We start from the raw sequence: 22,201 nt of genomic DNA, 5'->3' as shown, positions 1-22,201 counted from the left end.
GGGCAACATATCTGATGCTGAGACAAGACATGAAACACACACCTCCTCTTGTTCCACAAATTTTTCCATTTAAAAATGCTTTTTGTTTTGGGCCCTAAGGGCAGTCTCAGAGTTGCATAAAATAAGTTACAATTAAAAAGAACATTTTTAAAATGGATCTTATTTATTAGTTTTGTCCATAAAACTTAGCAAACTATATAGATTCAGCCTACCTACAGTGGCAGATCTGCAGCTGACAAAAGCTGAAGATCAGACCCAACCCATCCTAGTGTTCACTGGTTTGAAAATATAACGAATAGCAAAGTAAACATGGTGCTCTGTTGTACAGTTATAATAGTTCTTTGGGGTAACCTACATAACCTATTATCTGAAATTATCATAGTCACTGGGCCACTTTTTCCAGCACTGCTTCAAGCTATTCACTTTCCCCTCACTCTTGCATGATATAGTTCTGTACTCATAGACACAATCATAGTAATTTTACATACCCTTTTAGTCCTAATGACTGGTGTCATGTTTTTGTAAAACATGGTTTATTGTAAAGTAATTAATACATAAGCAGTGCAGCAGAGAACATGTCTTCTCCTGAGTAAGGAATGGTGCTTTGAGAAAAAGCTGCCTAGCTATTACCTGGAGCACTGAATTGCAACTTGAAAGATCTCTTTCTGGGTTTATTCCTGGATTATTCTGACTAAGTCGTTTTTCTTTCCTATTTGTAAAATGTGGGTCATAATATAGGTACCTTCATCTGCAGATCTCAAGGCCTTTCTCAAGTACGAATTATTCTATTTTAATTCAGTGCTATGAGATGAATTAGTATAATGGCTTGAGAGAATCTTTTGAGCATTGAAGGTGAAAAGGGACACCAATTTCTTTTGATATCGAAGGCAAGAAAACACAGCCAGCCCTCCACAGAATCAGAGTCTTTAAGGTATGCAACTGTCAAAGACCAATACACTGAAACTCGTTTGTTTCAGGGGGATTTTCATGAGTTTTGTTATTCCAAACGTACTTAGAACCCTGATACGAGAGAATTTATAGGCAAGCAACATTTTTATTTTTCTAGTTCTCTTTTCTGATAGGTAATCAAAAGGACATTTGAACTCATTTCTAAGGACAAAGAGGTCCACAGAGTACCATTAAAATCTTGATGTTACTGTTCCTAGTAATTACATTTAGCAGAGTATTCAAAGCAAGCTTGCTTCTAAACACAGTAAACGCACTGGGTCAGGTAAATGTTACGATTCAGTGACTACTGAGGGTTTCATGGTACCTATAGTAATGTAAGGAGCACATGAGGAAACAGGCACCAAAGAGCTCAGTTTTTACACAGCGTGTAAATAGGGGCTTATTTGTCATTTTCAGCTCAGCTTTCCTTATGTCCTCTATCAACAGTGTTTAAGAAAAGGAAGAATTTTAATCCCAAGGTTTTCTCAGAAGCAGTTGTTTACCGACAGAGCTCAGCTTGAGAAAACAGTCCAACCAAGAAAGTTCTGGCTGGAATGATTAATGCTGTTGTGGTTTAACCCCAGCTGGAGCAGTACAAATGCACTGACAAAATTATAAGCATCTGGCAAGGTCTTACAGGATCTGTTTGGCAAGACCAGTCTAATATTTGTGTTCCAAGTACTGAAGGAAGATAATCCTTTTGCTTTCTTATCAAGAGATCTTGGTCTCTGCTTTACAGTTAATCACCACGATATAGAGAAGGCAAAGGCCCAGGCCAAAAATACTGCAACTGAGGCTGATATTTGGAGAAAGGGTTTTATACAAATTCAAAGTTATTGGTATCCTACAGCTCACCCTTGGGCTGTGAGTTTGCAGATTGGAAGGTTTCTTAGCTTTGGTGCTGAATGTAACCAGCAAAGAGCTTATTTTGTAGCAGTTTCCTATCTGGAAAATGGTCTTAATGATACTTTTCTTCTTTCTCTTCTCTCATCTCTGATAATGGTTATATGATGGTCAATATTAAATCACTGGGATAGGATCAGGGCTTTTGACAGGCAGATAATAAGTCTTATGCAAAGTGACCATGTCATAGTGTTATCTTTCCTCCTGAATGATCATCTAATTATTATGTTTTAAAATGCCCTTGATGGAAAAGGGGGACAAATGTTTCAGCCCTGGGACCTCATTTCAAGGTTGCATGTTGTAGAGAAGTGCATTATGAAAACCCTTTTCTTCCAACTGTAATTAGAGATAACTGACAGCAGTATAGCAGTTCCTCTTCAGGAACTAGTCACAGGAGGTTATCGCTGCTTAAAATGCCCATCACGTGTGTCTGCATGCATATTTTTATAGCAAGGACCTCTATGATTTTGCTTAAGGGTGTGAAAGGATAATTTACAGCCTGGCTGAGTACAGTGTACCTGCAAATACGCAGTGTGAATAGCCCACTTTAGCGCCGATGCTTGGAAAGTAAGAGTGCTCCTGTTGCATAAAATTGGATTGTGCCTGATCAAATTAATTCAGCTATTGATTCTACCTCTTGGGATCTCAGGGAAGTAACTTTACTCACTGTATAATGTGAATAAAGCTACTCAGTTCATACACTATCAATTTGTATTGAATGGAAGAGTCAGACTGTACATCCAGGACAGCTTGTGAAGATAACGTGATTGAGGATTTTGAGTTTGACAACAATTAGGAAATGACTTCAGCTTTCATATATCTGTACCAACTACAATAGAATATTAACTCTTTTTTCCTGCCATTCTCTCACAAACTAGGTATGGTATGAAAACGTTTAGCATATCCTGAAAGTGTGTATATAAGATACATTTACACATACAGACATAAATGTATATGCTCTGTATCTACTTGTATACGTATGCATATATATATTTGCATACACAGAAGTGCACTGCATTTTTGCTTTCACTGGATCTTCAAAGTAGTTACATGTCAAACCAGCCTCTTACAGTCATGAAAGTAAAAAAAAAAATATATAAAAAAATAGAATATTAGCTTAGATCTGATTCATGTCACACAGCTTTTGATAGACATGTAGACATTCAGCTTTTGATAGACATGTAGACATTCAGATCATCCTAGGCTCTCATTCTAACCACCTCTTTGGGTTAGAATGCACTTTGGGGAATAATTCATATGCCCTATTGTAGACTTTATGTATCCCCAAAGTGCCTTTTATTTTCCTTCAATTATAGAGGGACTCAGGAGTCACTAGATCAAAGGTAGACACCTATACTGCACGTCTGTATTTAGCCAGATGAGTCCCATTCCCTGTTATTCTAAAATGCAGATGGCACAAGGTCTGAGGCACGGGAGCAGACAGATACACAGAATACAAATTAAGAATGCAAATTAATTTGTAGCTGAAATATGGGGCACCGAGCCCAGATAACTTGACGTACATAACATGGGAATTTAAAGACAGAACCAGGAGTAAACTCGGCATTATTCTGAATCCCTCTACAAGGTCTTATTTACAAACTACACTTACCATCAGTGTAATTAAAGCAGCAATTAATACCAAAGAAACAACCTTAAATAAGCTGACCTAGGCAAACCACTGAGTCATTATTCTTGTTCGATATTTGTCTTCTTTACTTTGGAGGAGGAATTAAATACCATCTTTTTCCTGCTACCTGTATCTTAAGAAAAAGATAATAAAAAAATATCTTGAGAAAATCTACTACGAATGACTGCTCAAGAAATATATAGTACAAGATAAAGCTGCATGAAAGATAAAGCTACAACCTGTAGTTATCATCACAGGTATTGGCCACAGTAAGGTGAGGTTTCACATATATTTATATATCCTTTTATCTTTGCCCTTAGGAAAGATCAAAGGAAGTTCAAGTTATTTCTGTTTCTGCTCAGTGCTTTGTAAGTTGTGCAAATATTTTGCCTAATGCAGTGTTACAGTCCTTTGGGAACTGGATTGAGTTCACTGAACACATTGCTCATGATCATTTCGCCCATGTGTTTTAATCTTGGTTAAAGAAAAAATTCTTTAACCTATTATTGTAACAAGCCAGAAGCCAAAAAAAGCAGCAATTAAGCAGGGAATGAGTACATTTGTTTTGAATGCTTTTACTTAAGATTTTTTAGAAATGAAATCCTGAAAATTAAGCCCAAAGATTCATGTGTTTGCTATTTCAAGAGGTATTGCTATCATGACTTTGAGAGACTGAGACTGCTGCACTCCCGCAAGTTTATAAGACTGGCAGGTCCTGATTTCTACCTTTAATTAACCCTTACATAAACTGCTTGTGCTAGGAATGTCATTAATATTTGCGCCATTCTAATACTGGCAGTGGCTATCTTCAGTCTTTACAAAGTATTGCACAGCAAGGGGAAAAATGAAGCCTGAATATTATAGTTCTTACAATTAAAGAAAGTAAGTCATGATTGTGAGAAAAACTTCAAGAATAGTATGCATTTGAAATGACAGTTTGTGGTAAACATTTTGTAAGAATAGCACAAGACTTAGTCCTACTTTGTAAAGAAAATAAAGATTATACAGCGATAGAAAGAGGAAGAACTGCTTGAGTAAATCTGATTCCTATGCCTACAATGAAGTAAGTTTATCCCAGCTTGTTATTTCCCTTATCATCATTATTATTGGTGGTAGCAGTAGTGGTTTTGTGTTATACCTTATTTACCAGGCTGTTCTTGTCTCAATCAGTGAGAGTTACATTCTTTTGACTGTCTTTCCCATCTCTCTGGGAGTGGGGGTTGGGGGGGAAGAAGGGAGGGAGCAAGAAAGTGGTTGTGTGGTTCTGAGTTACCGGCTGGGCTTACAGCACGACACACACAGACAGGATTCTGTAGGCAATTAGGAGGAATCTCTGGGTAGGTAGCTCTTGTCCTTCTGGGAGATTTCCATTTCCCGCACCTCAGCTGGGAATACCATACTGTCACTGCTGGGACAAATGAGGCTGCGGAATTCCTGAAGTTTGGGGAAGGTAGTTTCTTTCCACAAGTACTCAGTAAGCCAACTAGGAAAGGTGCCTTCCTAGACTTGCTCTTTGTGAATCAAGACCAAGGACTTTCTGAGCCTCATGCTCTGCCTGAGAGGAGGGGAAGCCAGGAGGAAACAGACACAGGACACCTGACCCAAACTAGCCAAAGAGGTATTCCATACCACAGTACATCAGGCCCAGCATATAAAGTGGGGGCAGTTACCCGGAAGGGCTAGATTGCTGCTCGGGTGGGGCTGGGTGGGTGGGTGGTATTGTATCCTCTCCCCTTGTTATTTCTCTTATCATTATTATTGGTGGTGGTATCAGTAGTGGTTTGTGTTATACCTTAGCTACTGGACTGTTCTGATCTCAGCTCGTGGGAGTTACATTCTTTCGATTCTCCTCCCCATCCCTCCAGGAGTGGGGGGAGGGAAGATGTGAGGGGAGTGAGAAAGGAAATTCATGGCTGATTTACGGCTGAACTTAAACCACAACAGCAGGTTAAAATGGAATTGAGAGCATATTTTGTTATGAATAATAAAGAGAGAAAAGAGGTGTGTAAGTAGGCTAATATTATATGGCTCTACTTATAAGTAAATACACATGTGGAAGTCCAGGGACTTGCTAGTGTGGGTCTGTATATGCATGTCAGCAGAAATATCTCACCTGAGAAAGAACAGTTTTCTAAAGGCTGAGAAGATGGCTGAGAAACAAGACAGGTTTTGTTAAGTCTCTGCCAATTCCTTTCAGCCATGCAAGCTTTGCAAGAACAGCTTCTGTTTTTGAAACCTGACATTTCTGACCCCCACACAGCTTTTTTGCTGGTCTGTCTTAGACCAATTACTCTGCCCAGCCTCCCCAGGGCAGAAGCATCTGCAGAAGGTACTGTTTAATTTTAATAAAAACAAAAGTGGAAAATCAAAGCCTGTCAGTTTATCTGCTGCTCCTTCTTCCTCCTCATCTACTCATCACTTCTGCAAAGTGTTCTCAGTGCAGCAACTGTGTCAATCTAAGTATGCCAGCTTAATAGGGGAAGAAAGTTTTAAAGCATTATCTAATATCCAAGTGGTTCCAGACTTTTAGGATGTAAACCCACACCCTGTGATGTTTATAGAAAAACGTTTGTTGGTGAGGTAATAGCACGAGGATACATTTGGCTAGAAGAGGCTTCACAGATCAACATTTTTTGTTTGCTGTTTTGTTTTTTGTTTGTAACTTAATATATTGTATGTTTTATTGCAGGCTGGATTCTGTGGAGTTTCATACTAATGTAGTTTTCATAAGGTAGCACAGAAGCTTCCAGACAAATAAAGGAAAAGGATAAAGAGTTTACATTTGTATCACCTTTACCTTCCTCGGTGGTAATGACATGCAAATCCTACAGGTGGTTTAAGAGCAGAGATTTTCTCTCTAAAATGCGTATGCATGATATGACAGTACTGAGGATCAAAGAGCTTTTACCCTGCCCTAACTGTAGCTGTTCCAAAAGCTCTCAAGGTTCTTGATTTATTCTTAAGAAACTTCTAATCTGTTTGGGAACTAACATTGGTTGGTAACTTCAAGCCGATTAGGTAGTGAAGAAAATAATTCTATTCAAATACAAATTCTGTTCAAAAGTTGGGAATTTACTCGCGATTAATGTCTAGATTAACACCCAACAAGAACAGATATTTCTGTTCCACAGTGATTTCTTCACTGTAGCTTTGTCTTCCTGCTATATCACTTCCTGTTTGCTACAAAAAAAAAAAAAAAAACCAACCAAACAAATAAACCTTAAAATTTTAATCTTTCTTATATAGCTAAGGCTGGCTTGCAATCTTTGCAAAAATTTAAGCTTTGCTTGGGAGGAGGGGGAAGAAGGGGAAAGGTGAGGGAAACATTCTAACACAGGAGTATTGAGTTTGCTCAAGTTGATAAGGCTTCTATAGTTCATGAAGTGTGAAAGATATATCCAGAATATTCTTTTTCATCTTAAACACATCTACAGTGAGAAAAAAAACCCTCTGGAGATAGCATTGTGTCCCTACTGACTACTAAATTGGACAGCTATATTGAAGTCATCTATGTAAAAGCTGTGTTTCTCCTTTTGACCTTGCCTTGCTTTCCATTTCCTTCACTCCCCTTCCTTTCCCTCAGTGTTTCCACCTCGTCTGCAAAAGAGAATGTGTAAAGCTACACTTAGCTTTGAGGGGCTACCTAATGAATAGGAAGCACACAATAAAAATGAGGAATCAAACATGTCTCATAACTGGAGCTAACAGGGTTTGTGAATCTGGATATATTTGTTCAGAGTTATTTCACTGAAGCCCTCTTAACTTTTTGGAAACCTCCTGGATTAAGGTAGCCTCATGATTATCAGATGTTTGGCTGGAATATGGCACATGGTGGGCAAGCACCTTCAAGGAATTATGAAAAATAGAAGTTGCAGTTTATTCTGGTGTGGGCTAGGTGAACAACTTCATATCTCTAGTCTTTCCTGAGCTCCATCTTCTTTCCATTGCAAAACTACCACTGCCAATTGCATTAAATCAAAATGGGTTTGTAACTGGGGGTGGGGTTTTGTCATTTACTCTCTTTGCCCCACAACTTTCACTATCCTAGCCATGTTCCATCCTGAACTTTAATCCCATTTCTTTTTCATTTATGGGAAATAAATAATAACCTGAAAAAACAGATCAGCAGAGAATTATGCCCACTGTGAGCTGCATGAAGGCACCACAAAGTGAAACTTTGGTATTTGTATTTTCCATAATAAGTGACTGTAATAATACCTTCTGGCTTTAAATTGAACATATGTCTTACTACCACAGCTACAGAAAATTGAACATCCACTAAAATCATCTTCTTAAAGAGAAACATTTTTGTTCCCCTAGATAAGTCCAGGTACACATACTGCTTCTATGTTACAATATTAAAAAATACCCAAAATATGAAGAATTTGGTTTGTGCTACAGCCAGAGACAAAGATTTCTGGCTGTTTGAGACTCCTTTTGCTACCTGACTGTAAACAACTGTAATGATCTTGAAGGCTTGATAGCTTAATCTCTAGGGAATAGTAAAGGTGAAGGGAAAATGTCATACTCTGACAGTAATTGCATAAGTATGATTAAGCTAAACTACTGAATGGATGCCTATGAACTTTGATTGTGGTACGGCTAAGGAAAAGAAAATTATTTCCTGCTTCAGAGGAACACACAGGAAAAATATATTCTAATTTTTGATATATCAAATGACACAGCAATGATACCTCAGCATTTTATTTATACAAATACATTTTGGGATTTGGAATCAGAGCTCAAGGAGAGTATTTTCATTGTGCATTATCCAGAGTCATTAAGGCTATAATTCAATTTGTTATAATAAAAAGAAAAGAAAAATCTGGATAAGACTAGTGCTCTGTGTGTGTATATAAGTACAGTAGTACATAATGCTAAAATACAGCAGTCTGTATGAGCAGTAAATCATGATTATTTTGGAAGATGTAGAAAGACAGCAGAAACATGACCTTTTTTGCCATTTCTTCTTTATTCTGGAGGGAGATGGGAATACTTAGTTTAGCAGTGTTTTCATCTGTCTTTGATTCAGTAGTGCTATCACATACTTATCCTTTTTGGGTCCAAACCTACAACTACTAAAATTTGACCCAGCACCACTGATTTTACTGGAATCACACCAATTTACTATATTTGAGAATTGGCCTGCACTGATTTACTTCTTCTTACTGTAGCAGTTTGTAGTATCTTGTTTCTTAATTTGGCTTTTTTTTGCCTTTTTTTTTTTATGTGTTTGTGTAAGGTGGGGGCTTTTTGTTTTTTGCTTGGTTTTCATTGTTGTCTTTTTCTTTTTTAATTAAATATGTTCTCTCACTGCTTATTAACCCTGTTGTTTACAGAGAGTCAATGCAACAAAGTTTAACGTGTTAGGTTTTGCTTTCTGATGTAAATGTTTAGGCTTGACTGAGGCCACCAGGGAATGACTTTACAGAGCTATAAATTGCTCATTGGAATCTGTGATAAAAGTGATGGCTTTAGAATAATTCAAGTACTACTTATCAACAAAATTCCCAATGGCTGGTAAAAAAAAAGAATGCAGTCTCTACAATTGAAGTATCATAACAATCCATAGTTTTGCCCTATCTGAGCAGTTTGGTATGTGCTGCAATGCTCAGGATAAAATATTTCATAAAAGTGCAAGAAAATCTGAAGCTGACAAATGCAGCACAATGGCAACTGTCCAAAGAGGTCTTGACGTTTTTCTTGGAACACATTTATCTATAATTGTTCTTAGCCTTTTCAGTTCCCACTTAACCTGAAAAGGGCAGCTAAGCTGAGAAAGAGTAGAGAATGTGCAGCGCCATTTGCTAATCTATGTATAATCTACTCCAATGACACTATTTAATTTTGATTTTACAAGAAAAAGAAATTTCCAGAGGGGAAGCTAATAAAACATGAGAATAAACCCAAGAAGTATCTATTGTGAAGGTTGACTCAAGAGGCAGAACTCAAAGGATCTTTTTCGTAGGAGAAGGGAAAGAGGTAGTCCTGTCCTGGGATGGAACAGTCCTACTGGAGTTTAACACCTGACAGACAAATGCCCTGGAACAACAACAACAAAAAAAATCTCCTTGGACCAAATTTACTTGTAGGAGCAACGTTCAAAATTAGCTGATCATGTGACAATGTATTTTTCTGTCATTAACAAATCCTCAGGTGGTTCTGCAGGATTATTATTTTTTCTTCATCCAAGCTATATTTCAAGATATACTTGAAATATATATATATAGGAGTATATATAATCCCATATATACTCTATACCACAAGTTAGGAATTCCGTCATGCTTTTGTTGGCCAGGGCTTACGTTTCTGTTACATAGACACAATCAAAAATACATTTTCTGCTATTCTTTAAAAGACATGTAGATATTTGTCATCGTTCTTTTTCTGGTCAGTATTGAGGAGATAAGAGCTGTTCTACTCCCTTGCTGGAGAGTCTTGATTTTGCAGGTCAAAGTATGTTATTGTTTGTGTGTGTTTAGGTTGGGAGCTCTTCAGCTCTGTTCCCAGATGGTTTCTACCTGAATTAATGCATGAACTGGATTATGTGAGGCTGTAATGTTGCTGTGATTTTTAGGTGGCTCCTGTAAGCACAGAGCCCTGCAAAGCAGCGTCTGTTCTGTGGCTACTGCGTAGTGCCTCTGCCTATTGCCTTCATAGGGATCTTTTATATCAAACCTTTTTTTTTCACTCATAGCTTACCTGCTGGGTCTGATATGTAGAAGATACAGGAGAAATAATTCCCTGCTTCATGACCAATGTGTCCATTGCAACCAGCAGATACATGGTATGGAAACATGAGGCATAAGGAGAGGGACATTGGATAATCCTTGCATATGAAACACTGGATTTACTGTCTCTGTTGTCTTTCCCTTGGGTAGGATTTCCTACACTGCTCATCAGACCTAGAAGTGTATATAAGCTTTTTCCCCCATGGCTTCCCTGACCAGCCATGGACAAAACCAGTTAGTTGTGCAGCATGGCTCATCTCACCTACATTAGATGTCTAGTTGAAGATGAGATGAATTGAAGCTTAGTGTCAATTGACTGAATTGATTAGATCTTCTTGAGGAGCCCTGGGGGCCTAATTGAGGCAGAAATGCCTACTTTGCAGGTGCTTATGAATACTAAAAATTAAATCCTTTGTAATAGACCTTTTTCTTTCACACAGACTCAGTTTTTTTAGCCCAGAGCCTTCTGTTTGCTTTTTTTAATTATTAAGAAATCTGCTCTCAAGGTCTTGTTGCTCCAGGAATTTCTCTCTTTTCATATCCTCACCTAGAATTGCCACTTTTTTCCCATGGACTCATAATTATCTCCACAGCAACTAATGCTGATTCTCAAACAGAGTTGTTATTTCAGTTGAAAAATAAGCAGCAGCAGAAGTAGGTACATGACAGCAGCAGAAGAAGTATTGTCTGGTCTGTTTTTCAGAGGTTTTGAGCATCCGTTATCCTGTTTTATTCAAAAGATATGAATTTAATGTCAGCTTGTGTGCATAGCCCTTTTCTTACATATTCTTGCTACTAAAAATCATTAATTTGATAGACACTAAAAAAAGCTTCTGAATCCCAAAATATCAACTTGAATTTTAAATCTGAATTTCTTGCTCAAATGAGAAAATATTCTAAAGATAATCCACTACCGATAAGGAGCTGTTTAAAAGCAGCTTATTTTTGGATACGGTCATGAAGGGGTAAGCTTTAAAGCTGGTGTCTAGCATTTGTTAGCCAGGAAAGGGAAAAAAATGATTCTAATATTTCAACAGAATGAAAATGAAGGAAAAAATAATACTTGCCATGTATGAAATAATCAGTGTTCCAAATTGTCATTTATTGTAAGTTTTAGAAAGGAGGGTGAAATTCATTTCACCCAGCTATATAAAAGCATCCACACTATCTGTCATGACACTATGGTGTCATGGTTTAAACCCACCTGGTAACTTGGAACCACGCAGCTTCTCACTCACTCCACACCTTCTTCCTCCCCCACTCTTTAAGGGATGGGGAGGAGAATCGAAAGAATGTAACTCCCATGGGCTGAGATCAGAACAGTCCAGTAACTAAGGTATAACACAAACCACTACTGATACCACCAATAATAACAATGATAAGAGAAATAACAAGAGGAGAGGATACAATACCACCCACCCAGCCCCACCCGAGCAGCAATCTAGCCCTTCCAGGTAACTGCCCCCACTTTATATGCTGGGCCTGATGTACTGTGGTATGGAATACCTCTTTGGCTAGTTTGGGTCAGGTGTCCTGTGTCTGTTTCCTCCCGGCTTCCCCTCCTCCCTGGCAGAGCATGAGGCTCAGAAAGTCCTTGGTCAGACTAAATATTTGAGCAGTAACTAAAACCATCGGTGTTATCAGCGCTGTTCCCAGGCCGCAAGTCAAAACCACAGCACTGCACCAGCTACTTAGAAGGTGAAAAAATTACTGCTACTGCTGAACCCAGAACACCTGCACAAAACCACTCAGTTAGAAAATGAAAGATGAAAAAGAAATCTTCACCATTTTTTAATCTGCTTTCTAAGGAAAGGAAGCTTCTGCAGTCCTGCTGTATGTCGACCAGTCCCCACTATTCGTTAAATATGTTGGCCAGTTTTAACCATCATTAGACAAGAGGTATATGCTTCAAGGATAAGCCTGTTAATAATAGTTAGGAAGAGAGAGGAGTTGGACTATAGTTGGTGTTGTAACTATGATAATTGGATGTTCAGGATTTCACTCATAATATTTGACACCAGAGAATGTGCAAAATAGGAAAGAAAATGGATTTTGCAAAGCCCCTTTATAATGAAGATTCTTATTCTTTCCCTTCTAAATCTCTTTGGTGACTAGCAGAGTATGGAGAACATTTATTTAGTCAACCTTAGCATTGTTCATATTGTATAAACGTAAAGATTATTTGTTTATTTAGTCTATTCCCTCTAGCTGTTAAAACTACATCAAGATACTTTATATTTCTCAGTATATCTCAGTATATTTCTCAGTTTTTATCTGTTACAGGCAGCCTGATCAAGAGGACTCTGTGGATGAAGCACTCTATAGAGAGATGGGAACAGCCTCATGCTCGCAGGCCCTTGTTCTCATGGGACACTTCAACCACCCTGATATCTGCTGGAGGGATGGTATGGCCTGGCACTCCAGGAAGCAATCCAGGAGGTTCCTCAATTGTGTGGAAGACAACTTCCTTCTGCAAGTAATAGAGAAGCTGACAAGGAGAGGTGCCATGCTTGACCTCGTGCTCACCAACAGGGAAGGGCTCGTTGGAAATGTGACGCTCCAGGGCAGCCTTGGATGCAGCAATCATGAGATGTTCGAATTTGAGATCCTCAGGACAGTGATAAGAGCGTGCAGCAAGCTCACTGCCCTGGACTTCAAGAGAGCAGACTTTGGCTTCTTCAGGAACCTGCTTAGTAAGGTTCCATGGGATACAGCCCTAGAGGGCAGGGGGGCCCAAGACTCTTGGTTAATATTCAGGGATCACCTACTACAAGCTCAGGAGTGTTGCATCACAACTAGAAGGAAGTGCAGCAGGAGGGCCAGGAGACCTGCTTGGATGGATAAGGAGCTCCTGAGGAAACTTTGAAGGAAAAAAGAGGCTTATAAAAGGTGGAAGCAAGGACAGGAGGCCTGGGAAGAATAAAGGGATGTTGTCCGGGAAGCTAGGGACCAGGTTAGGAAAGCTAAGGCCCAGCTAGAATTAAACTTGGCTAGGGATGTTAAGGATAACAGGAAGGGATTCTTTAGGTACATGTAAATAAAAGACAGGCTAAGAACAACGTGGGCCCTCTCCAGAAGCTATCAGGAGAACTGACTACCCTGACTTCTTTGCCTCAGTCTTCACTGGCAAAGGCTCTGACCACACCACCGAAGTCTTGGAAGGCGGATGCAGAGACTGTGAGAATGAAGACCTTAGGCCCACTGTAGGAGAGGATCTGGTTAGAGAGCATCTTAAGAACCTGAATGTGCACAAGTCCATGGGAGCTGATGAAATCCATCCGTGGGTCCTGAAGGAGCTGGTGAATGAAGTTGCTAAGCCACTGTCCATCATATTTGAAAAATCATGGCAGTCCGGTGAAGTTGCCAATGACTGGAAAAAGGGAAATATAATCCCCATTTTCAAGAAGGGGAAAATGAATGACCCAGGGAATTACAGACCAGTCAGTCTCACCTCTGTGCCTGGCAAAATCTTGGAGCAGATTCTCCTGGAAGGCATGCTAAGGCACATGAAAATCAACAAGGTGCTTGGTGACAGCCAGCACAGCTTCACTAAGGAGAAATCCTGCCTGACCAATTTGGCGTCTTTCTATGATGGGGCTACAGAACTGATGGACAGGGGTAGAGCAGTTAAGGTCGTCTACCTGGACTTGTGCAAAGTGTTTGACACTGTCCCACACAACATCCTTGTCTCTAAATTGGAGAGACATCAATTTGATAAGTGGACCACTCGGTGGATAAAGAACTGGCCGCGCACAAAGAGTTGTGGTTAATGGCTCAATGTCCAGCTGGAGACCAGTAACAAGTGGTGTCCCTCAGGGATCGGTGTTGAGACCCGTCTTGTTCAACACCTTTATTGGTGACATGGACAGTGAAATTGAGTGTGCCCTCAGGAAGTTTGCTGATGACACCAAGCTATGTGGTTCTGTTAATATGCTGGAGGGAAGGAATGCCACCCAGAGGGACCTTGACATGCTTGTGAGGTGGGCTGATGCCAACCTCATGAAGGTTAACCATGCCAAGTACAAGGTTCTACACCTGAGTTGGAGCAATCCCAGGCACAGCGACAGGTTGGGCAAAGAAGAAGTTCAGAGCAGCCCTGCAGAGAAGGACTTAGGGGTGTTGGTTGATGAGAAAATGAACACGAGCCGGCAGTGTGTGCTCACAGCCCAGAAAACCAACCATATCGTGGACTGCATCAAAAGGAGTCTGACCAGGAGTTCGAAGGAGGTGATCCTGCCCCTCTACTCTGCTCTTGTGAGAACCCACTTGGAGTACTGTGTGCAGTTCTGGTGTCCTCAACATAAAAAGGACATGGAACTGTTGGAACAAGTCCAGAGGAGGGCCACGAGGATGATCAGGGGACTGGAGCACCTCCTGTATGAAGACAGGCTGAGGAAGTTGGGGCTGTTCGGCATGGAGAAGAGAAGGCTGCATGGAGACCTCATAGCAGCCTTCCAGTATCTGAAGGGGGCCTATAAGGATGTTGGGGAGGGACTCTTTCTTAGGGACTGTAGTGATAGGACAAGGGGTAACAGGTTAAAACTGAAACAAGGGAAGTTTAGATTGGATATAAGGAGGAAGTTCTTTACTGTTAGGGTGGTGAGGCACTGGAATGGGTTGCCCAAGGAAGTTGTGAATGCTCCATCCCTGGCCAACATCCTGTATGGCTTTGAGGTTTTACTTTTCCCTGAGGAAGATGAGGAGTCTTTCTCATCATTTCCAGCTAATAGAGAATAGCTTTAAATTCATCATCTACTTTTTAGATGAGGTAGATTTGAAGTGGCTGTCCTGTTGTAACTTACCAGTTCTTTCTAAATTTCCCAGGTGACAAAATACAATCTCCTTTCCATAAAAAGAATTTTCCTACACTCTTTAAATTACTCTCTTTCTAAGATAGTCTTAGATGGGCAAGAGATCCTGGGCTTTGGTACTGAATGTGAAGAAGGATGGAACGAAAGCATAACAAGATCACAGAAATACTGACCAGTGGCCTTCTGGGCAAAAGTAGTGCTTTTGTTTCTCAGATTAGAAGAAATAGCAACATACTCAAGTTCTTTCCTTGTCAAGGCCTTTTCTTGGATGCAAGTGCCTCCTCAGGTGTTTTAGGAGAAAAAACAAAGTTCCTGGGAGAAAGAAAAGGCTTGTACAAATGCAACCATTGCATGACCTTTTTGCCTTCTTGGGCAGCTAAGCATTAGACAGAGAGAGAAGTGAAATCCAGAGATGGAGAGAGGAATAAAATGGGAAGGAACTCATCCAAATACAGACTCTGGCCAGATATGCATTTAACACTTTATCTCTGTATAGAAATGGTAAAGAAAATTCAGAAAGGCATAAGGCATATGAAGCAACTCTGAGAACTGCAGGCGGTCTGCACAATGTATCCCAGCAAATGCAAGGGGAGTACATGTGTATTAGTCACTCAGTGCTCTTACAAACAAGTCACTCTGTTGGTGCTCAGATTTGAGACAGCTTTTTTTCAGAGAGCTGGGACACCTCCTAACATCTCCCAGGGGCATTTAGTTAGTCTTCTGTTTATAAAGTATCACAATAAACACTGGACATCTATGGTAGATCACACTGAGATCTTGAAAGCTGATGTTTATCCCACCAGAGTGCAGAGGGATCTGAGGGATTTTATTTTCTTTTTTTTTTTTTTTCCAAAACAGGATTTAGGGTTTGTTGTTTGCTTGTGGTTTTTTTGTTGTTGTTGTTTTTTTGTGTTTTTTTTGTGTTTTTTTTTTTTTATGTTTTTTGTTTGGTTTGGCTTTTTTCTTTTTCTTTTTTTTTTTTTTTTGCCTGTTGTGGTTTTAGTATGGGGTTTTTTGAGGTGTTTTTGTTTGGTTTTGCATTGTTTTTTTTTTCAATTTTGTTTCCTTGTTGTTTCTTTTGTTTGTTTCATTATCTCTCTGCCCACCATGAACAGTTGTCAATGAAAACACAGTGGTGCAATTCAGTGCTCCTTTCTGTTGTCTGCCTGCATTTTCTTTTAGAAGCAAGTTTCTCTTTATTTCTGGACCTTAACAGGTGTCTAAGATACGCAGCTGTAGTCCGATAGCAGGCATTACTCTTCTAGAGCTTATTTGAATCTTTTCCAAGGTGTAGCAGTAGTTCTTCTGCATTCATAAATATTTTTCTGTCATTTGTTGCCTAATTCAAGGACTCTTTCAGTATACTTTCTTTCCTATTTTCCATTCTGCAGGATGCAGATGGCAAGGCAGAAAGGTATGACTTTTGTAATTCTTTCTGCTGTTTTACTACCACAGCTGAAAAGCCACGAGAAGAGTAGTCTTGTGATGTAACATGAAATTCCAGTAATAATAACCCTTTCCAACCCTAACTATCCTATTCTAATCCTAACTATTCTATGATCCTATGAAGTATGTACTCAAACAGTATGAAATAACAACCCCATAACGTGCTTCCCAAGCTATTTTCTAAATATATCCTATATCCTATAATGTGTTTCCTAAACTATATCCTAAATCTATCCTGAAGTATATCCTAAAATTTGTTTTAAAAAAACATAGTAATAGACTAATAAACATAAACACAGTAACAAGTGTATTAACAAACATAGTAACAAGCATAGTAACAATGACAGTATCAAGGTCCAGAGGCCAGCTCCCCACCTGGGGAGGTGCCAGTGGGTGAGCTTTTGCTGGCGGGGCTGAGGAGTGAGCCTCCTGCGAGGGCTGGGATGGGTCTGAGGGCACTGCTCTGGCTCCAGGGCAAGGTGGTGGAACCTTCTATCCAGAGCAGAAGGACATGGTGGTTCTGTCCTTGCCGCTGCCAAGGTGGTGCTGGAGCCGCAGAGTGGAACTCCAAGCCCAGGCAGCAGAGCTCACACAGGGAATCCGAAGTAGTAAATGGGCACCTACAAGGCCAGAGTCAGAAAGTGCTGATGAAGCCATGAGGGCAGGAGCAGGCGAGACTTCGCTTCTGGGTTTTTTGGAAGTATGCTGTAAAAGAGGACATTGCTAACGCAGGAGAGAGGCTCCTTACTGGCAACTTCATTGCTGCTTTGGTACCTTCTCAATACATGTGATACCCTCAGAGCATGAGAAGTTGACAGAGATGTGCAGTGCCCCTTGCCAAGCAGCAGGGCTCGGCAGGGAGCCCTGGGAAGCTGGCATATGGTCCTTTTCAAAACCCAAGCAGCAATATCCCTCACTCTGCCATACTAAAATCACAGGCTGTCAGGCAATGCTGTGGTGATATGTTTCTCCTGACATAAATGTTCCTCCAAGGGCAGGTGCATGCCTCCTGTCAAGGACCATCCTGTGTACCTCAGGAATGTTTCCTATGCTCAGAGCTTCAAAAGATGAAACACAGGGTCTGCTACATACCTGGGTGACTTGTTCTTCCCCTGCTTGAATTTCTTCAGTTGCCCATCCCTGGCATCTCGGTTTTGGTCTTCTTCCGGCATGTTGGCCCATCGCTGCCCTCTTCCCAGGTTGCTCTTCACTTCCTGGTGTTGTGTAAGAGCCTGGGAAGCTTTCCATTCAACAGTATTGTTAGATAGGTGAAGCCATGATTACCTTGAACCAAGCAAAGCCAGGCAGTTTTAACTTTTCTCCCCGGAAAAACTCCTCTGCTGTTCGCTCTCGGGAGCGATGGGAGGCACCTGCAATGCAAATGTGTAGGTTAGCAGGGGGCAAGGACTTCCCTGCACAATTGCTACCCTGGCTCTAAAAGGCACATCCTTTGGATGGGTTTGCTCAGCTCAGCTGAGCCAGTTGTAGGAGGATCACCTCACAAAGCGGGATGGCCAACCTGCAGCAGCCTTGCTCTGCACTTTGGCAGAGCTGCAGGGTGATGGATGACTGCGCTTGTCCCTGCGGTGGCAGCATCCCCACCTTCTGAGGGAGGAGGCTTTTGTTGTCACACTGCTCTTGCATTTCACTTACCTCTGCTGTTTCCAGCTCTGCTTGTGGTGCTGGTGTCCCCTCATCCCCCTCACTGGCCAGCCCGGGCACATGCTGTCCAAGGAGTTCCTCCTGCTGGTTGATGAGCAACCCGACGAGCTGCGTCACCTGCGCACAGAAAACCACTGCTTTCACCGAGGGGGCTGATGAGGGCTCAAACAGCCTTTCCCAGCCTGACCAGTGCCTCTGTGCAGGAAGGGGCAGCCGCGGGGCTGCTCTTCCTGGCTGCTGCGCCATGGATTTGCTGACAGCAGGAGGCAGCCAGGGACCTCTGAGCAGCAAAGCTGGGCTGGGCTAACAACACTGTAGCAGGGCAGTGAACGTAGCATACCTTCCCTGTCTCCAGAGCCAGGACATCCAGGGGAAGCTCCTGGGATGGACTCAGGAGGTTTGGCGCCAGGCAGATGGCCAGGTTCCGAGCAGTCATCTTGGTTGTGGCCACGTTCTTGCTGATGCTGCTAAGCAGCAACAGCAAGCGCCGGAGCAGGAGCAGGTTGGCCTCTGGCAACTTGCTGGCCACCCTGAGGGAACAGAAGCACAGCGTTAATGAAGTCAGTGTTGACAACACAGGTCTCCCAGGCTGATCTCACCCAAGGCCACTGCCTGCTCTACAGCCGAGGGACTGCCTTTGCTGAGATACAGCCAAAACCCTCCCTCCCTGCCTTTCTGAAAGAGGCTCTTGTTGGAGCAAGCCCCAATGCCTGTGGGAAGTGCTCCCTGGAGAGAAAAGTTTTTTGGTGCCTCTTTCCTCCCAGACATAAACCCCACAGCAGCAGGAGGTGGCTTGCAGGAGCCATGGCTATTTCAGGCAGGCCATTGTTTTGCAGCTGAGTCACACACTGTGCCAGTCCCTGCTGGCTGCTGCCACACTTACTCTTTCAATGCTGCCAGCCTCTCCTGCCTGCTGGTCTTCTCCATGGTTCTTATCCACTCCTTGTATAGCTGGATATCGAGGAGCTTGGAGGGGATCTTCCGGAGGAAGTCCTGCAATGCCAAGGGCTCCACGTGAGGCTTTGGCCATTGCCCCCTTGGAGCACCCACAGCACCCACAGCCCTCTGGCTCATGAGCAGGCGGCTGGGTTTCTGCTTGTTCTCCCACAGCACCAAGAGAGCCGGGAGCTGCTGGTCTCTGGGTCAGCAGGGCTCACCTTCAAGAGGACAGCCAGTAGCAGCACAGGCTGGTTTTCCGGCTGCACCGGCACCCCGCTGTCCAGGGCCTCCCTGATCTCGAAGCAGGCGTGCTGGCTGGCTGCCAGCCGGAAGATCCCCTCCATGGATTGGCCATGTTCATTGAGCAGAGCCAGCAGGTCCTGCGGGCACAGGGGAGAAGAGTTGCTGGGCTGGAGACAGGCCCTGAGGTAGGTGCTGGGGACAGCCTCTCTCTGGAGGAGCCAGCGGGATGGGATGGGATGGGATGGGATGGGATGGGGACTCCCCAGCCAGGCTGGCTTACCTGAATGGGCTGTGGCAGCATGCCGTCCTGGCTGCACAGATCTGCCAGGGGCCGACCAAAGAGAGCTCCCACACCAGCAGAGCCTGATGACCCCAGTGCCCTTACTGCAGCCGAGGTCCCTGGCCGTGCCAATGGCCAGGGCAGCTTCCTCGTGCTCCTGCGGGTCCTGCCTCCTTCCAAGGGAAACAGAGCAAAGAGCCCCCTGCTTCAGAGTGATGAGGATGGATGTGCTCTGTGGGAAGGGCAGTGGCAGCCCCTTGGCAGCACATGTGCCTGCCTGCAAGAGCAGGAGAGAAGGGCCATCCTGCCCCGGTCTTCTCCACACTCACCATCCACATGGCCACGTCCACCTTCACTACCGGAAGGCACAGGAACTAGCAGCTGCCTGGCACCAGTCTGCAAGAAATGGGCTGCACTCACCAAGAAGCTCTACAGCAGAAAGGGCCCCTGGAGAGCTGCATCAGCCTCTGGCTGTGTGTGAGAGGTGGGGATGGGTGAGATTGCACTGCAAGTGACCCTGACCTGAGCCTGGCACTGGAGCAGCTTCTCCAGGCTGCTGGAATCCAGTGTCGTCCCCTGGGCAAGGGGAAAAGAGCAGAAGGTGAGGAGCAATGAAGTTGATGCTGGGCTGGAGTAGCCCCTGGGGGCAAAGCAGAGGCAGGAGGGACACTCACAGCATGACGGCCACTCAGCTCCTTCAGCACCAGCCTTATGGATGGCAGCTGGGTCACCCGGGCCCCCTGAACTCCTTCCGGTGGTCTGTGCATGGGGAAGGGGCAGAGAAAGAACTGTGTGAGACCCAAGCTAGCTCTTCCCTCTGCTGCCAGCCTGGGGAGTCCTTCCACACTGCCCAGAACTGCTGGTACGGTCTGGCAGTGGAGCGGGAGCAGTGGGAGTGGCAAGGATGGGTCTGGGCAGGTGTTGGCTGGACACATCTGGATGAAGCAGCTCTGTCAACTGTGTCTGCTCAGCAGTGGGGGCACCTCCGCCTGCAGCTCTGGGGCACCTCTCCCCAGCTCAGCAGAGGTGTCCTCTGTTCGGATGCCACTCACGGAGCATGCCCCTATGATGGGAGCACGGACAGCCCATGCTGCAGTGCCAGGAAGGGCTTAGCCAAGGAGGGCGCTGACCCAGAGTTTCTTCACTACTCAGGAGCTGCCAAAAGAGAGGAGAAACAGCCTGAGTGCCTGCTGTGCCCCAGTGGACGATGCCCCATGGGGCAGGGCAGAGGTACTGCCCACCCCTCTGGTGGGACGTTGCACCAGGACTCACCAGAACGTGACAACACAGGAGCCGCAGGGCCAGAGGAAGACAAGGGAGCTGGTGGCCTTCCCTTCCTCCTCCTCTTCGGCAACATCGCCAGCTGAGCTTTTCCCACTGCTCGGCACCTGGAGCAGGCCCAGGGCCAGGCACAGCTGCGGGTGCGGAGTGCTGCCACGTCTGCAGAGGGGAGCGGCAGGGAGTGACCTGGAGGTGGCCAAGCCCACTGGCTCCCCTCTAGTGCCCGCCTGCCGTGGGCACGGCCACAGGTGCATCCAGCACCAGGGTGCTGGGGGCCTGGGGCTGTTCCTTGGCTGTCCCTGCTCTGGGGCCAAGGGCAGGGGTTGGGAGGAAAGGTAGCTGGGCTCTGGCTGTCTTACTTGGTCTTGGCGATGACCAGGTTGTCTCCGAAGAGGAGGAGGTCCCTCTTCTTCCTCTGGCCACAGCCCTGGGTCACCCGCATGCGTGCCCAGATCAGCAGCTCGGGCAACACCGGGTTGGGCTCACAGTGCTGGTCGGGGCCAGGGTCATCCCTGCAGGACAGACACCATTGGGCATGAGCAAGGCAGCTGCTGCAGGGCCCGGCTCTGTCGGTGCCTCCCTGAGCTGTGGGGCAACCCACCTGGACCCGCAGCAGCAGAGCCACTGACCCATCCTGACAGGGCCTCGCAAGTAAAAACTCGTTACGCTCAGGGCTGGAGCGCTCCTCCACAAGACAGAAGCACCCTAGTGCCGCTGGTGCTGCCACTAGCAGCACCGTCGTGCAGGCACTGGAGCTGTTGCTGGGCCAGCACCGGGTTAGTCCTGCCTTAGAACTGCAGTGTCCACCCATGGAAAGTCACGACTCCTGCAGCCACGGTCTTCCCACTCACAGGACCTGGGGAGCCCCAAGTTTACCATGCGCACTGAAGACTGAGGCAACACAAAAGCATTAAATGCCTCTGTCGTTTCTTTATCCCCACTTTTCAGTGGTCATCTTCATAAAGTATTGGTCCGATACTTTTCTGAGGCATCCGCTTGTTATTAGCATACTTCAAAAAGCCTTTTGTTGTTGTCTGACAGAACACTGAGCAGTTCCATCTCTAGATGAGCTTTGGCCTTTCATGATGTCTCCCTCCATGTGTGAGCCACAGATCAGTAGTCTTCCTGAAAAGCTTGACCTTGCTTCTAGAAAGCACACAACTTCTGTTCCCACCCCACTTCCAGGAGGAGTTCCAAGCTGCTCTTCTGCTGCACCTGCTTGACTTCCATTGACACAATGGGATTGCTGCTCCTCTGCTTTCAAAAGATGATTCTTTAAAAACAAGCAGCTCTCATGGTCCCCTAAGATCTCAAAAGCTCATGCCCA

General features: G+C 44.0%; 1 protein-coding gene across 1 annotated transcript; it reads right to left on the bottom strand.

Moving 5' to 3' along the window:
- Positions 1-16,875: 16,875 nt before the first annotated feature.
- LOC134165015 (T-cell activation Rho GTPase-activating protein-like) lies at positions 16,876-19,786 on the bottom strand. The gene is made up of 7 exons (XM_062621341.1): positions 19,594-19,786; positions 19,289-19,450; positions 19,015-19,124; positions 18,472-18,661; positions 18,123-18,248; positions 17,562-17,839; positions 16,876-17,089 (listed from the first exon to the last, which is right to left on the bottom strand). The coding sequence occupies exons 1-6, from the start codon at positions 19,612-19,614 to the stop codon at positions 17,780-17,782; spliced, it is 669 nt and encodes a 222-aa protein (XP_062477325.1). The 5' UTR covers positions 19,615-19,786; the 3' UTR covers positions 16,876-17,089; positions 17,562-17,779.
- Positions 19,787-22,201: the final 2,415 nt, after the last annotated feature.

This window comes from Pezoporus occidentalis, unplaced genomic scaffold, assembly GCF_034315485.1.
Source record: "Pezoporus occidentalis ecotype Australia unplaced genomic scaffold, CSIRO_AGI_Poc_V1 ctg23, whole genome shotgun sequence".
Taxonomy (NCBI): Eukaryota; Metazoa; Chordata; class Aves; order Psittaciformes; family Psittacidae; genus Pezoporus; species Pezoporus occidentalis.
The sequence above is the reverse complement of the archived record's forward strand: the minus strand, read 5'-3'. Positions and strand labels throughout refer to the sequence as shown.

Excerpts from the sequence above, each read along its gene's own strand:
- LOC134165015 (XM_062621341.1), bottom strand. The coding sequence starts at position 19,614 with ATGCTGCCACAGCCCATTCAG. Across the intron at positions 19,125-19,288 it reads TACTGGCTGTCCTCTTGAAG|GACTTCCTCCGGAAGATCCC; the intron begins GTGAGCCCTGCT and ends TTGGCATTGCAG. Across the intron at positions 17,840-18,122 it reads CAGAGCTGGAAACAGCAGAG|GTGCCTCCCATCGCTCCCGA; the intron begins GTAAGTGAAATG and ends TTTGCATTGCAG.